Raw genomic sequence first — 16,047 nt, 5'->3', positions numbered from 1 at the left:
TAATATTATATTAATTATAATTTTCATATCAGATCAATCAATTAGTCGGAGTTTCGTGTTAGAAGTCTAAAAATTCATTTCAAGTTGCAAATTCAATATCGAAGTTAAAATTTCGTGTCAAAAAAAGTTGATTTGAGAATTTTGAGCTAAAATATCTGACTCAAAGTTACATTTTGGAAGATTTTCAAATTTTCGAGATTGAAGTAGCTGATTCAATGGAGTGCAAATATCCAGTTAACTTCGGAAAAGTTTATATTTTAAACTCTACATTTCTTCCCAAATGAAAGTCGAAATTTTACGTTAGAAGTCTGAAATTTTCATTTCAAGTAGAAAATTTGAACCCTAAATCCGAGTGCGACTTTCCAAACTAAAAATGCAACTAAAATTAGAAATTGGAGTGCAAATATCGAGTTAAACTCAGAAATCTGTGTCGCAGTTTCTGTAGCTAGTTAAAACTTGGATATAAAAGTCAGCATTTTGGGTTTAAAATCAAAATTTGATGAAAATGCGAAATCAAATCCCGATCGCTGTTTTTAAAGTTTTGTAAGGCATTTGAACTTGTTTGAAGTTTGAAAAGTTCCTCTCTCTAAATTTCCTCCGAAATGAGAATCGAAGTTTTATGTTGGAGGTATGAAAATTTAATTTCAAGTGAAAAATTTGAACCCCAAATCAGAATATGACTCCATTCTAAAACTGGAACTAAAGTTAGAATTATGAGTCAACGTTTATAGCTCAAAATTTTTTTTTTGCAATATTGTCACAGTTTCGAGCGTAAAGTTACAGTTTCAATATTGGAGGGTAAATATCGAGTTAAACTCAAAAATGTGTGCCTACGTTTAAAGACTAATGTCGCAGTGTCGGTTTTAAAGTTAAAACATGTAGATAAAAATCAGCATTTTGGGTTTAAAGTCGAAATTTTGCGATCAAAGCTTCGATCAAGCTCCAGCGTCGTTTTGAAAAATTAATAATGTATTTAAACTTGAAATTTCCTGTTTGAGGTCTATAAAGTTAAATACAGTCGGACTTCTAAACGACTCTTCTTTAGTCTTCTTTTAGAAAATTTCTTCCCAAATGAACATCGAAGTTTTACGTTAGAAGTCTAAAAATTTAATTTCAAGTTGAATCAAAGTTTCAATTGAACCGCAAATCGGAATATGGCTTTCCATTCTTAAAATGCAACTAAATTGGAAATGCAAGTCAACATTTTTAGGTCAGTTTCTTTTTAAATATTGTCACAGTTTCGAGTTTAAAGTTGCTGTTTCAATCTTGGAGTGCAAATCTCGAGTTGTACCCAGAAATATATCTACGTTTAAAGATTAATAGTTTGGTTTTTTAAGTAAAAACTGAGATATAAGAGTCAGCATTTTGGGTTTCAAGTCGCAATTGTGCAATCAAAGCCCAAGCGACGTTTTCAAAAATTCGTAATACACTTGAACTTGCTATTTCGTGTTTCAGGTCTGAAAAGGAACATTACAGTTGGGTGTCTCTATAATTTGGTTCACAAATGAAGTAACTTAAATTAGAATTGCGAATCAAAATTTCTAGGCCAAATTTGTTTTTGAAATTTTGTCACAGTTTTGAGATTATAGTCGCAATTTGGATTGCAAATTTTTTTCGAATTCTTCATATTAACGATGGATTTTTAGAGTCAACATTTTGAGATCAAGGTCTTCGCGTAGTGTTCGAAGCTTATTAATGTACTACAAGGTGAATTTGGAGCATTGAAGCCATCATCAAGATCATGCTCATGAGTCAAAAAATCGAGAAATGTCCGAAATAAAGTCGAAATTTTCAGTTCATGTGAATAGAATCGTTATGTGCAACATAACGATTTAAACCCACTATCTAGAAAGGAGCTTCAAACATACTAACAGGGCCTTGATGCTGCTTACTATTTTCTCTACATCCAACTTTGTAAATCGTTTGGTTGAGTCTCAGCCGGTCCTGTGTGGAAATTATCATGTGCTGTTTGCTAGAAATAACCTTGCGCAATGTTTTGTTACTTTCACTAACTAAATTAAAATTGCCAATCTGTAGCTCTCGCAGCCAGTTATACATGTAATTAATTTAATTTGAGTTGATTTCTGGCAATTTGAAAAATTGTGCAATTTGATACCAACCGGTTATATTTGGTGTGCTCTAATCAACTTACGTTAATAAGGAAACTTGAACGTCCATGTCTCGCCCCCTGCCTCTAGGGCCGCCTCTTCCACCCATTATCAAAAAGTGTGATCCACTCCTTTTTCCACCTCAAATAATCGATAAGCTTTGGTTGATAGGAGGATATGCACGGACCGTAATGACGATAATCACGATTCAAGTCCGACGGAGCCACTGAAATATTTGCGGAACTTCACATGGAATAAATATATCCATATTCAATTGTAATCATGAAATCATTGACCATTATTTCGATAAGATTACCAAGTTGTTGAGGAAATATTATATTGATTAACAATGAGGAGTTTTGTTCATTAGCATTATCATTATTATTAATAACACTAGTAATTCAGTCTGGTCTTTTACTATTGGCTACTTTGCATGGTGGACAGTGAATTTTTCATGTAAATGATCACGTGGCTGGTGTATTTTTGTATTGATTGAATTCACATGAGCAGAGCCGTTCTCAGTTGTTTTTTATTTGTTAAAGTTGTTCTTGATTTCGATATAGTATTTGAAGTTGCTTCCTGAAATTATGTGCTGTTTTCCTTGCGGCGCAACGGACTTGAAAGTAAACGAAACCCTGTCTTCTACATGTCCCCAAACGAAACAGTCCAGTGGATTAAGATCCGGTAATCTCGGTGGCCAGTCCACTGGCCCAATTCGATTGACTAAATTATTATTTCTTTGATTTCTGGGACCGTCATCCAGTTGTATTCTGGACTTGTAGTCTTATGTTAAATGATAAACCATCAATGTAGTCCGGCGGTTTATTAGTCAGAAATTTAAGGAATAGTTCTGAATTTATACTTCGGGGTAGAAAATGTGAGCCACAAACAGTTATATCAAAAACTCCCAAACAAAAATTTATTGTAAATTCATTTCAAAATGACCGTGGACGAATTTCTTGAGGATTTTCAAGTGCACAAACATGAAAATAATGGTAATCCGTTACTCCACATCTACTGAGAGTTTGAGTCACATTTCTTCCTCTTCTTCTTAGGGTGCCTGTCCGATCCGAACGTTGGCGATCATTTTGGCTATCATGATTTTGTTTGTTGCTATTCGAAATAGCTGCGTTGAGGTATTTGGGCACCAAGCTCTCAGGTTGGCAAGTCAGGATATGCTTCTTCGTCCTGGGGTTCGTTTTCCTTCGACTTTTCCTTGCAAGATGCATTGTAGAGCTCGTATCTGCCTTGATTTCTCATTATATGCCCCAAGTACTTAGGGCATTTTACGATGTTGACCAAATCTGTGGTTGTATTCATCCTCAGTAGTACTTCTTCATTGGTGACCTTGTCCATCCATGGTATCTTGAGGATCCATGAGTCCATGTTTCTACACTATACAGAATTACAGAATATACATAGCATTTAAGGAGCCTTAATTTAGTCTCTAGGGTGAGGTTGTGGCTTTTGAATATAGAGCTCGTAGTTAGGAATGCACTTTTAGCTTTTCCAATTCGGCACCGAATCTCTTGGCTGTTGTCCCACGACTCATTGATTATAGTTCCCAAGTCCTACTTGTATTGTGAGACCCGTTCAATTCTCAATTGGTTCACATACATATTTGTTCCGGTGATATTTTCTTTGCTGATTATCATTTATATTTTTTATCATATTAGCTTAGTTTTGTTGGTGTTTATATCAAGTCCGTATATTCTACTTATTTCAGTAATTTTATTCACCAACTTTTGCAAGCCTTCTAGGGTGTTAAAAACACTAATGTGTCGTTTGCGTAACATTTAAGACTAAAAAATTTTAGTTGCTCAGTCTTCCTGAGAGGGCTCAAACTCGGATTGTTATAAAAAGTGGGAGTAATCCCATTCTGATTGTTATTTCGACAGTTTCTGTTATGTTCATTATTAATACGTAATAGGTGCTGGGTTGGGGGAGTGTAACTACCATTTCTATAATATTTGGTTTTAACTACAAACAGAAATAAAATATTATTAGATGGTTGCACTACATTTCGAACAATTCTCTTGGTTGATGAGGAACGTTCCAGATTGATATTGCGGTTTTATAATGTTCACTAAATAATTAATAACAATTTTTCGTTGAAAACGATGAGCTGCACAGAGAAATTAGGAGTTTGTTTCTTAAAAACTGAAGGATTCAAAATTGATTTTGATTATATGAAAACAGTGCTCAAAAAAAAACATTAACGTGCAGGAGCGCCATTGACAAAACAGCAAAAATGTTCCTTAGTGGGCAGTTACCACCTGGAAAAATCGATTTCAATATTCACAGCACAAAATAATAAATTTGATTTTTTTAAGCCAAACTTAAAAATGAGCTGTTTTCTCATACCAAACAAGACTTTATTAACGATTTTGAATTTTCAAAACCGTTCTGAATCCTTAGAGCACCAAATAATCTGTAAATCTTTCGTTTCCGCTGTCTAATATAGACTTGAAATGCGCATTTTTTGGTTAAAATATCATAGTAACGTTTCCGGTTTTAACGGTAAATGCGAAAATTCAAAATTTACGGAGATTTTGAAAGCCGCTCTGAGTTATTGATTCATATTTAGAGATACGAATGAGCTGCAAAGTTCCTGCTGGTAATTTTGACGACCCAATATAAACTTGTGATACGTTTTTACTTTTTTTTTACTTTTATAACAAACATCATTTTAGCAACATTTCCAGTTTTCACGGCAAATCGAAAAATTCACAATTGAACGGATTTTGAAGACCGTTCGGAGGTTAACTTAGAGAACTTCCTTAGTAGACTTCCGAATCTGCTGTAAAGCTTTCGTTTTCACTGCCAAATCGGGCCTTGAAATGCGCAATTTTTTCTACCAAATATTGGTTTAACAATGTTTTCCGTGTTCACACCAACAGTGAAATATAAAAATCTTCGCCGATCCTGAAAATTGCTCTGAGCCATATATGTGGAGAACGGATCGAGCTGTAAAGGAAGAGTTTTCACTGACCGTTAGAAACTTGAAAAATCTACTTTTTGATACAAAACATCGTTTTAAACATATTTTCCATTTTCTCGCAAAATGCAACAAATTTAAATTAGAGTGAGCCCTAAAAACAGTTTCTCCTAGTTTTTGTCTCATATTTGGCCTGATTTAGCTGTTACACACTTCAGTTGTTAATCATAGATAAACCCTTGAAATGTGCAGTTTTTAATATCAAATATGACTTTATCAATGTTCCAAGTTTTCACGCAATATGCAAAAGGTCTAAATTAAAGCGTGTCTTCAAAAACCGCTCCCTCGCAGAGTTTGGCTCATATTGGAGAACCGGTTGAGCTTTAGTTGCTATTGCAGAATAGAGCCTTGCAAACCGCATTTTTTGATACCAAACGTCGTTTTGTGAATGCTTTCCGTTTTCTTGTTTTCTTGTGGGGTGGAAAAATTTTAAATTAAAGGTAAATGGTAAAACCGCTTCTTCTAATATTTCGCTCATAGTTAGATTTAGTTAGCAGTTAGGCATTACCGAGTAGAGCCATGAAATGTGCCCAATTTTTTAGACTAAACAACATTTTTGCAATGTTTCCATAAAATCATGTGTATTGTTGGAGCTTCGCGTTTTCCAAACTTCTTTACAATATATTGCCCATTCAGAAAACATATATTTTCTCTACTGCACTCTGTATATGTAAGCAATTCTACAATCGAGTCTCTAGGAAAAAAATATAAACCGAACCTGCCGACAGGGTATCTTAGCAAACAATTGCAAATTCACTTAATTCAACAAAGTTTTTCGCAAAACTTGAAACACAAAATGAGAAAAAGTTAAAGATTAACGTACTTTCTAGTTTATTCCACAGCAAGAAGTGTCGATTAAAAGAACGAACATTCAGACATTTAAAACGCAGAATGAAGGAACAATAAAATGTCAAAAATATAATTATTCAACTAACAAGCCTTACTAGGCTTGTTAGTTGAATCGAAAAAGCCAATGAATCGCTTTATTTTAAATATGGGAAAATTTCAATCGCGAAAGTGATCAAAAAGGAAAGTAGAAATTAAAACAAAAAGATACTTAAATCAGCAATGATCGAAATATTGTTACATGCAAACAACCTAAATAAACAGACAAACATTGTAGGGCTACAAAAAATGTATTAATATGATTTCCAATCTAATTAATAACTGAATAAAATTGAACTTGAAACAAATATTTGTAATTATAAAAAATGGCATAACAAAGAAAGCAAAAATACAGTTTTCATTTATTTAAAATGCCGAGGTCTAAGAACAAAATCAGCAAGTCATTTGACCACCAAAAAATGTATAGTTAAAACAGTAATAAGTTTTGTTGAGTGCGATCATTTTTTTTTAGTCTGATTATGCAATTTTCATTAGGTTTGCATGTCAACTTGTATATGGTTACAAGACAAAAATTTCAATGATAACAATAAKTTATCAATATATAAGGCGTTAAATTTGTAAGAAAATTCGTATTTTACTAAATACGGGAAAATGCGAATTTTTCCCAAACTAGGCCATTTCTGTATTAATTATAATTAATGCAGTAATTTTAGGGGCATCCTTAGGAAGTAATTGGTTAATTTATTATCTAAAATATAAAACTTGATTTTTTTTACAATTTTCGAACTGTTTATACAAAGCAACTAAAAATAGCTAAAAGAAGCTTTTTCAGTGTTATTCTCTCTCAAAAAATGTTTTTTTAATAGGGGATATTACTGCCCTATATACCTACCTTAAAAATGTGTGCATATATTTATCGGGAAACCTCTATCAACAATTCGTACCACAGTGGCAAAAAAATCATCATTAATTTTTACATTGACTTTTTAGTTTTGAGGATACAAAAATGAATAACCGAAAACTACGCAGTTAAAATAGCTGACCCAGTTCTATTTGATTTTGATATTTGATTGAATTTAAAAAAAACAGTTCATATTTCTGTAATTCATTTTTAATGAATATTTATTTAATATTTAATTTGACCCAAAAACGGATGTCAAAACCACGCAATACGTTTCTTTTGACTAAACCCAATTTCAACGTATTTCAAAACTATGAACTTTGGAAATCAACTCAATTTCTCAAATTAATTCAATACGTCTGTGAGTGTAGTAGCATCAGAAATATTTGTTGAAATAAAAATATTCTTGACCCCGTTTGAATCTATACGGAAACAAAGATGTGTTGCTAATTAGTATAGTAACGCCACTGCTTCTTATAAAATAAATTTTATAAACAATGCAATTTCTAAATGGACGTTTAAATGTTTTACAATTGTGTACTAATCGATCTCGGTTAATTGTTACATAAGCATTAAATGTCAAGCACATAGAAAATTCTAGAGTACCCCAGATAATAAGGAAATTGTTTAAGAAACACTCCAAAAAATAAATAGTTTCGAAATTTTGTTTGCAGTTCACATGTTTGTGTAAACTTGAAATTTTGCATGATTGCTAGTTCAAATTAAAACAGTGTATCTCTAAGAGAGGAAATGAGCTTCAAATTCCCACTTCGCACTGGAATTCTGAACTGCTCATCCGCATAATGTTCACTTTTCCGGCCTTTTCTGTTAGCCTTGTTGCCCTTCTAACATTTTTGAACAAATACTATCTGCACATTCGTAGTAAATTAGTTCCATATCAAAGATTGTCCAAACTATATTTTTGTCAAACCTTGCAATTTTTCAATGGCCTCCATATGAAAAGAAATATTTTTAATGTTTCAATTTTTTTTTTCGTTTAATCAATGCATGAAGGTCAATGAACCCATTGAAAATCCAACTTGTTACGCCAATGGTTCTGACCAAGACCAAACCAACTGTTATGTAGTTCAATACCATAAAACCTAAATTAGGTATTGTAAGTAATCGTCCAATAGAAAAATGCTTATAATGCTAATCTTGGTGAACGTGAACAGCAATTATTTTCAACATGTATCAGAGACTGTTTGCGTATCTAGTTTTTGTGGGGTGTTGCTATGCTTTGCACTTACCATTACCTCCGGATGAATTGAATATCTACTTCAACGAAAGACGTGAGCTACTGAAGAAATCTCTGGATGATAGCCTAGGAGGGCACCTTGTTCTGAACAATGAAGAACGAGTGGTGAACGAAATTTTAGAAAGATGGAGAAACGAAGAATTTGACAAGGGTGTGAAGAACCCTAGTGAATTTTGGGCCAGTCAACATTTTTTCAACGCCAAGCCCCACATTGAGAAATCAAAAGTATTCCGCATTATACAGAAGTTTCCTAAAGGAGCTTCTCTACATTCGCATGAAACAGCATTAGTGTCGGCTGATTATATATATTACAATATTACATTTCGGTAAGTACTTTAGTAAATAGTTTATCATTCCCTTTCATTCGATTTACAAATGAATTTACAGAGAAAATATTTATGCAATGGAGAGTGAATCTGGTGCAATAACTCTTAAATTTTTCAAACAACATCCTGGTGCCCCGTGGAGCCCCATTGCCCATCTAAGGCAAATCGACAGAACTTTTGGCCACAGACTCAAAGAGCAGATGACTTTGATGAGAAATAACACAGCGCTTCTTCATTCTGATGTGAACACTATCTGGAAAGAGTTCCAGCATATCTTCGATACAATGAAGTCCTTGTTAACTTACAAGCCGGTTTTTAAGGATTATTTCTACCAGGTAACAAATTATATCAATCAAAACCAAAAAAATGGTTTATTGCCCCAGAAAAAAAAACATTTTATGGATAAAGCAAATGACCTATCATAGACGGAACACGTGTGCTTTTTACATACAATATAATATCTTTATTGCTTTCAGGCTCTCAGAGAGCAATACGAGGATAACATAAAGTATATAGAGTTTCGAAGCACATTACCTCTGCTTTATGATCTATATGGAACAGTGTATGATCAGGAAGAAACCGTCAGAGTTTACGTGGAAACTACTAAGGAATTCATGGATGATTATCCAGATTTTTGGGGTGCCAAATTAATTTTTGCTCCTAGTCGGTTTACAAATAACTCAGTTGTGGAACATTACGCGCACGTTTTATCTCGACTAGATGAGGAGTTTCCGAATTTTATTGCCGGTTTTGATTTAGTAGGCCAAGAAGACCCAGGTAAGGAATTTCACTTGGAACTGAATTTGTAATAGTATTGCATTATTTTATTATTATTATTTTAAAAAGTGGAACATATAGGGAACGGTTCTATGTGGTCTTGAGAAATATCTAAATATAAATAGTCTAAAGAGTAATCTGCCTAGCAACTTCTTCTGGTTATTGAAAACCCCGATTCATAGATAAAATAGGACTGTTAGTCTTGGCTGAAATGCTTGAGAGCTTTCAAATTGAAATATATTGGGAATCAGACTTCCCTATATTTCGAAAAATATATTTATTTTTTGAAGTATTTGTGTAGCCTGATTTTCGGTTCATGAGGGAAAAAATCGGTTACACTCTAAGTAAGAAAAAACTCATGAAGAAAAAATTTGGTAACCAACTCGAAAGCACTTCTTTCTGAATACCACATAAATTAAATTCCTTATTGCCTGTACTTTTCAAAAATACAAATTGATATAGAAGGTGGTCAAGAATTTAATTCCAAAAGTTTTCTCAGAAGACCATTTAAAACCGATCTCTAATATATTTTCTTCCAATAAGATTTTGGTCAAATCCTCCAAATTGAATTATTTAATAGTCGCCAAGTTCATTTGTCGCACATCATTATTTTATTATTAAAGATGTTATGAAAATTACAATCATTAATTTGTTATTAATCTTCAAAACTATTGAGTATTTTCAATGGTCTGTTTTAATGCCTTCTTAGTAACAACTATTTCAACGCTTAGTGATTTAGTTAAGTTGTTTGCAATCGACGTAACACTGAATAAATTAATTCAAGCGATGAAACATTCAAAGTCTGGTTTAGTAAACTTATAAAATTTTTTCCCAATTTTATTTCGATTTCCTCTACAAGAAGATTGTACACTTTGTATAAAATTGTCGCTTATATTCACTCTGGGATAACTAACTCAAAAAGGTACCAGAAAATAGAATTTTCAGGTTTTCACAATTGTAGAAACAATCAAAATTTAAATTTCAAATTATTGAAAATAAATACGAATCATATCAATTCTAGTTAATTTTAAGGCCAATTTAAAAAAAATTCGAAACTTAATAATTGGTATAAATTGTCTAAAATTCTTCACTTTTTTAATCCTATTGGAAATCGTACTGGTTTTTAATTGATCCGGAAAATAGACAGTTGGAAGTTCAATTTGATGTCTATTGAAACCATTTTACCCGTGTTAAGACTTATTATTTTTTCAATGGTTTTAATAATAATAAGAAAACACTATCTCTATTTTTACACAAAAAGCCCATCAGCCCATTCGGTTTTTGCGCCCTGGTTTTAATTATTTCCCACTTTTTATTATTAAATCTCATCACAGTTAATAACCAGAAATTGTGGTCGCATATTTTGAGGGAACGAAACTGAAACAAACTAATAGAAAACAGCTAAACTCAAAAAGATGAACATTTATTAACAATACCCACACATGAAAACCGGTGAATGTTATTCCGACTTCGATGAACATATATTTTATAATTTTAACTTCTTTATCAGCTCCAACTTGGAGTTTCCAAACTGATGTTAAAACGACATGAAAATTTGATTTAAGTATGCTTTTAAAGTACTCTCTAGAATAAAATAACCGAGTTTTACTGCTTTGTCGACAATTGATTTTTTTCACCTGACGCTAACCAAAACTCGTTTATTTCATTGTGGTTTGTCGAAGGTTCTAAACCTAAAGAATAGTAATTCGCTATAAGTTGAAGCAGAAGTTTTAAATTCTGCTTTTTAAAAGCAATCTGATTTTTGGAGGCTTATTATTGAGCTCAGTAATTTTCCCTTGCAATAAACTTCAGACACAAAATTCACACAAGAGAAAATATATACGAGTAAATTTTTGCTTAAGTCACGCAGAACATGCAAAACACGCTTGTATTAATGAAAATTTAAGATTTAGAAAAGGCAATTTTATCCACAATACAGTAAATATTCACGAAAATTCGATGATTTATTATTATTGAAATATGCAATAGGGGCAACATATTGTTAAAGCCAGAATTTAGAATATTTTCAATTTGATACCAAAAGGAGTAAGCAACTAACATTTACAAAACTTTGAATGAATTCGAAACATATTTGATTTTCTGAATGTTTTAAGGAAAAAAATTAGAAAAATCAATTTTTACAACGATTGAACTGTCTAGTTTTCCAGCAAATAGTTTAAATCCAGCGTATTTCTGTCTAAGTTGATCACAATGAAAATAAAACGGTTTCTAATTTTTGGAAAGAAGACAGTTCAGAGAGAAAATCGAAAGGATTCTTCTGTAATTGATAGTAAACATTTTTTTAAAGTTATTATTGACTAGAGAAGATATGTATTCCTATGATAATATCGATAGATCAAATAAATTAAATGAAATAAAACGTAGAGATTTTGTGAATTATAGAATAAATTAAAATTCTGTTACAACCGGAGTTTTCCCTGATTTTGCAAATGTATCAAAGGTTGTTCTTCATTGGAAATTGGATTATTTTAATTTATACAGGCCCTTGTTACAAAAATTAATCGTTTCTAATTTAGAACTAGACTAAACTGGAAAAAACTAAGCAAACTAGATTTTTCATCGTTTAAAGTCTATACTTCACGCCATGAAAAGTTCATCCATCCATGAATATTTTGGTTTTCAAAAAATATTTACTTCAATCTTTAGACGTTGTTATAAAAGGCAAACAACCCAAAAGAATGATAATTTTATGCTTGAAATTTGAAGAACTGTGCCAAGAAACGGAAATTTTGCTCATTTAAACTTTTTTAACATTTAACAAGTTTTAGAAATTGGACCAGTGCTTCTTGCGCCACACCATATTAAAATAAATTCGACTGATCTTTGAAAATATCATCTCATATCTGCAATTTTAGGTCCTCCATTAAAAGATTTCATCCCCAGTCTTCTGAAAATGACAAAACAGTCCAGATTGTTCCTGCATGCTGGTGAGACCTTATCGAATGGTGCCAAAACAGACGAAAATCTTATCGATGCGGTTCTGTTAAACGCTACTCGAATAGGGCACGCGTATGCCATTTTAAAGCATCCTGAGGTCATGAAAAAAGTCAAAGAACAAAACATCGGCCTGGAAATATGCCCCATTTCAAATCAGGTATTGGGCCTGGTCTCTGATCTTAGAAACCACCCAGCTAATCATCTTATAGCCAATAATTATCCGGTGATTATCACATCTGATGATCCAAGTCTATGGGGTGCCAAAGGTCTGAGCTATGATTGGTACGTGGCGTTCATGGCAATGTCGAGTCGACATAGCGATATCCGATTACTAAAACAACTGGCATACAATTCGATACTCTACAGCAGCATGGACTTGTATGCAAAAGAGGTGGCGTTGAAGAGATGGGAAAATGACTGGCGAACATTTTTAATTCAAGTCCGCAAAGACGAGATTCTTTGATTTTCCTGTGTTGTGTTTTCTGTTTGGCTGTGACAGTTAATGATCCCAATTGTATATATATAACTAATTTTGCTCAAATCAGCTACAGCCAAATTGTATGATCTCAGACGAGATGGTAAGATAACCAATCAAGTGAAATTGGTGATCTCATCGAATAAGTCATGCCAATATTCTATGAATTAGTTAACCTGTATTTATTGTCCCGCGTGTAAATAAAATTTGAAAACCACAAGCGTCTCGTTTTGAAATACCATGGGTTACAAATTAATTTACCGCCATACAAACACGTATATGCAATCAATAATATTCACACATGTGAACGACGATATTTCAATTAACTTGGATAAAGATTCAGTAAGTATTTGTTCAAAGTGAATAGTGAAGAAAAGTATTTTTCTAAAAGCTTAGCTTTCGCAAATGCTAAAGGAGCATTCTAATGTTCCAGAGCACTAAACTGTTCTTTTTGGATAAATTACGTTGTTTTTGCTACATCCCTTAATTTCTAAAGTTCTTACAGCTTTTTCCATTAATATTGAAACAAATTATTCCAGTGTTTGCTTTTGGGCGCCACAATTTTATAGTTTGCAAGTACCTTTATAGTGGCCAGTTTGCAAATCTTAAAAATGCGGATTTTTTTGACGATTTGGAACTTGTTCCATTGCAGCTCCTTCCAGATCAATCATAACACGTAGGCGAATTCTAACACATTCGTGCGTTAGAAATAGAACACGTGTATCTCGATTTGGCAGAATTTATAAAAGCCTCTCTTGTGCTTCGTTAAAAAAATAAATTTTAAATGAAAATTTTGTATTTGCCATTTGTTCCAGGTTCAGACAGTCCTGGTTTCCAATTTCTTTGGAATCTCTAATGGACTAATGTTTTCATGATGTCATAATTACGTTTCATAAAAATTTTGAGAAACACACATACCTGCTTTCATAGGTATTTTAAAAAATCAAGTGACTCGAGAAACTTATCATTAAATACAGTAGAATTGGTCCGTTTAAGGCATTTGATTCTGCCCAAAATTTATTTCGGAAAAACTTTTTGTGCTTAAAATTGTCTAAAATTAGCATACTTCCGAAAAACAGTGTGTTTCTTCGGAACGGAAAAAATAGCATAGTGAATATTTAGAATGTTTGGTTGACGAGTTTAGTTTGGTTTGGCTATAAAAAGAAGGTTAATAATCATTCTAGCTTTCTGGCCTCATAAATTAAATTAACTTTTAATTTAACATTAAATTTTGGAAAAGTCGGTGTAAAATCCAGATGAAAAGCTTTCAAAATTCGGCAAAATTGACTTAATTTCAACGAATTATCAAATATAAAAATAAATTACAATTCAGACGGAAAAATTTGAAAAATCCACGTATTGATTGAAAAATTATATATGTGACGAACAACCGAAAATGAAAAATTTAACAGCATAATTATTGTTCAGTATTTAAGCCTCTACTTCTTAACAACGCATTCACATGTCTGCTCATTCCAATAATCAAATTAATCATTATTTTCTGAGGGATATTTGCACATTTCTCTATAGGAGCCACATCTTCTCAATCTTCACGTATGTACATGGTAGCACCAGAGATTAGTGGACTCCACCAATCTCTGGTAGCACGAAGAAGACCACTTCGAGTTCTGCTATTCACCAATCTCTTCATAGCGTCTAATTGTCCTGCTGACTGTGCTTCTGGCGCCTAAATAAACTTTTTTGTTACAGTGCAGTAATTCTAGTGCTATCCAAAAGGTTGATCAATTATCTTGATTAAGTAAAATTGATGGAATATCTTTAATTTTACTTTTTTTTGGTTGGTAGATCCTTTGTTAAAATCATCGCAACATCGCATTGAATTTGGTAGAAATTATCAAATGCATGTAGGAAAATATGTGATTTATAAAATTATTTGTTTTTTATGTATGATTAGTGCTTTTTAATTCCTTTATTTAATGGCAAATATTCAAAGGTTTGTCTTGAGGATTTGGCTTTAAAAATTTAGCTTCTAATTATATTTGATGTTTTGACGATAGTTCTACTATTGAATTTGTTATCTACTCGTTTAATTCTGTCTCAAATTCCCCGAATAAATGGATTAAAATTGATAAAATTGTTTGAAATGAGATTTTCAATTTGATTAAAACATTTGCCAATAAACGAATTTTGGATAATTACTGAAATAAAAAACGTCTTTCATACATTGTTTTCTTTTTGTAAAATTAGATTCATTACAAATTATTTTTCTCTATCATATAAACTTTTGACAATGTATTCAGGTTTATATAAGCGTAGGGCGCCGTTGAGTGTAAGCACTTATTTCAACAATGAAATTCCTGAAGTGTTACTGTGACGAGACTGTACATTTCGTCAATATTAGAACGTGCCAAAATAAACAAATTAAATAGAACATATGCAAGAAAGCTTGACATAGGTAAGTCTAATGTAATGACTGGATAGAGCATGATTGTTTCAATTTTTTATAAGTTTGTGCTTTGGACTGGATTTTATCGAAATTATTATTATAGCTTGATTCATACTAATACCTACTTGAAAAAAAAATTAGCAAAACATAATCAAAATTATGATGAAAGTACAAGTTATTGCCCCGGGATTTTGGCTTTGAAAGCAAAACGTGGTCGCCAACAAATCACAAATCCCAAAACAATCATAATGACGTGAACACTTTGGATTATGTCCAAAAAACGCTTTCAAATTTCCTGCTTGTTGCTTCGTCAGTAAGCTTCGGGAAAAATTGACATTGCGTTTTTTGTTTTTGTTGGCGTTTTTAGATCTGTTCTGTGTTTAGCGCTGTTCACTAAAATGACTGAAGGGTAAGTTTTTGATTTACCAAAAAATAGTAGTTTAGTAGTTAAATTTATCAATAGTGATGTATGTTTCTCGGAAAAAACTCACATCTGTAACAATTAAATACATTATTGACACTTTAGTTATACTTAACATATTTGTTTGGTTTTTCTGTTTAATAGTAATAAATTAGAAAATGATGTTTCGATCGGTTTACTGATGAACCATAAAAAGGTAAAAAAAATCCTGCAAGAGTTATTTAAAATAAATCTATAACGAAACATTTGCTTAAAGATATTTAAAATTATTATTGAGATATTTAAAATTCACCATGTAAGAAAAATAGCGGAATTTTATTGTCGCTGTTATAGTGCTGTGTTATTAAATTATTCATATATATTATTTACCCCACTTCATATAACAATTATTCTTTCATTACTTTTACTTCTTCTAAAGGCATTTTTATAAGGATACTGGTGCACAGGATGCGTGAGAGTTTACAAAATGTATTTTTATCACAGGCATTATTTCCACAATTTCGGCAGGTAGTGAAATAAAAAGTTATTCAAAAGTTATGTCTTACTACGGAAACTACAAAATATTCAATATC

General features: G+C 32.2%; 2 protein-coding genes across 4 annotated transcripts in view; both read left to right on the top strand.

Annotated features, from left to right (window-relative positions):
• Positions 1-7,850: 7,850 nt before the first annotated feature.
• LOC109542121 (adenosine deaminase 2) lies at positions 7,851-13,299 on the top strand. Its single transcript, XM_048665994.1, has 4 exons — positions 7,851-8,437; positions 8,499-8,772; positions 8,914-9,214; positions 12,091-13,299. The coding sequence occupies exons 1-4, from the start codon at positions 8,043-8,045 to the stop codon at positions 12,633-12,635; spliced, it is 1,515 nt and encodes a 504-aa protein (XP_048521951.1). The 5' UTR covers positions 7,851-8,042; the 3' UTR covers positions 12,636-13,299.
• Positions 13,300-15,365: 2,066 nt separating this feature from the next.
• LOC109542117 (facilitated trehalose transporter Tret1) overlaps positions 15,366-16,047 on the top strand; it is a 37,621-nt gene continuing 36,939 nt past the window's right edge. For all 3 annotated transcript variants that reach the window (XM_019911182.2, XM_019911180.2, XM_019911179.2), the window contains exon 1: positions 15,366-15,463. In XM_019911182.2, coding sequence (XP_019766741.2) covers positions 15,453-15,463 — 11 coding nt within the window. In that variant the 5' untranslated portion in view covers positions 15,366-15,452. The remainder of the gene's footprint in view (positions 15,464-16,047) is intronic.

Source organism: Dendroctonus ponderosae, unplaced genomic scaffold (genome assembly GCF_020466585.1).
Source record: "Dendroctonus ponderosae isolate FM_Combo_2020 unplaced genomic scaffold, Dpon_F_20191213v2 Dpon_F_20191213_4, whole genome shotgun sequence".
Lineage (NCBI taxonomy): Eukaryota > Metazoa > Arthropoda > Insecta > Coleoptera > Curculionidae > Dendroctonus > Dendroctonus ponderosae.
Note: the sequence above shows the minus strand (reverse complement) of the source record. Positions and strands in the feature narration are given on the sequence as shown.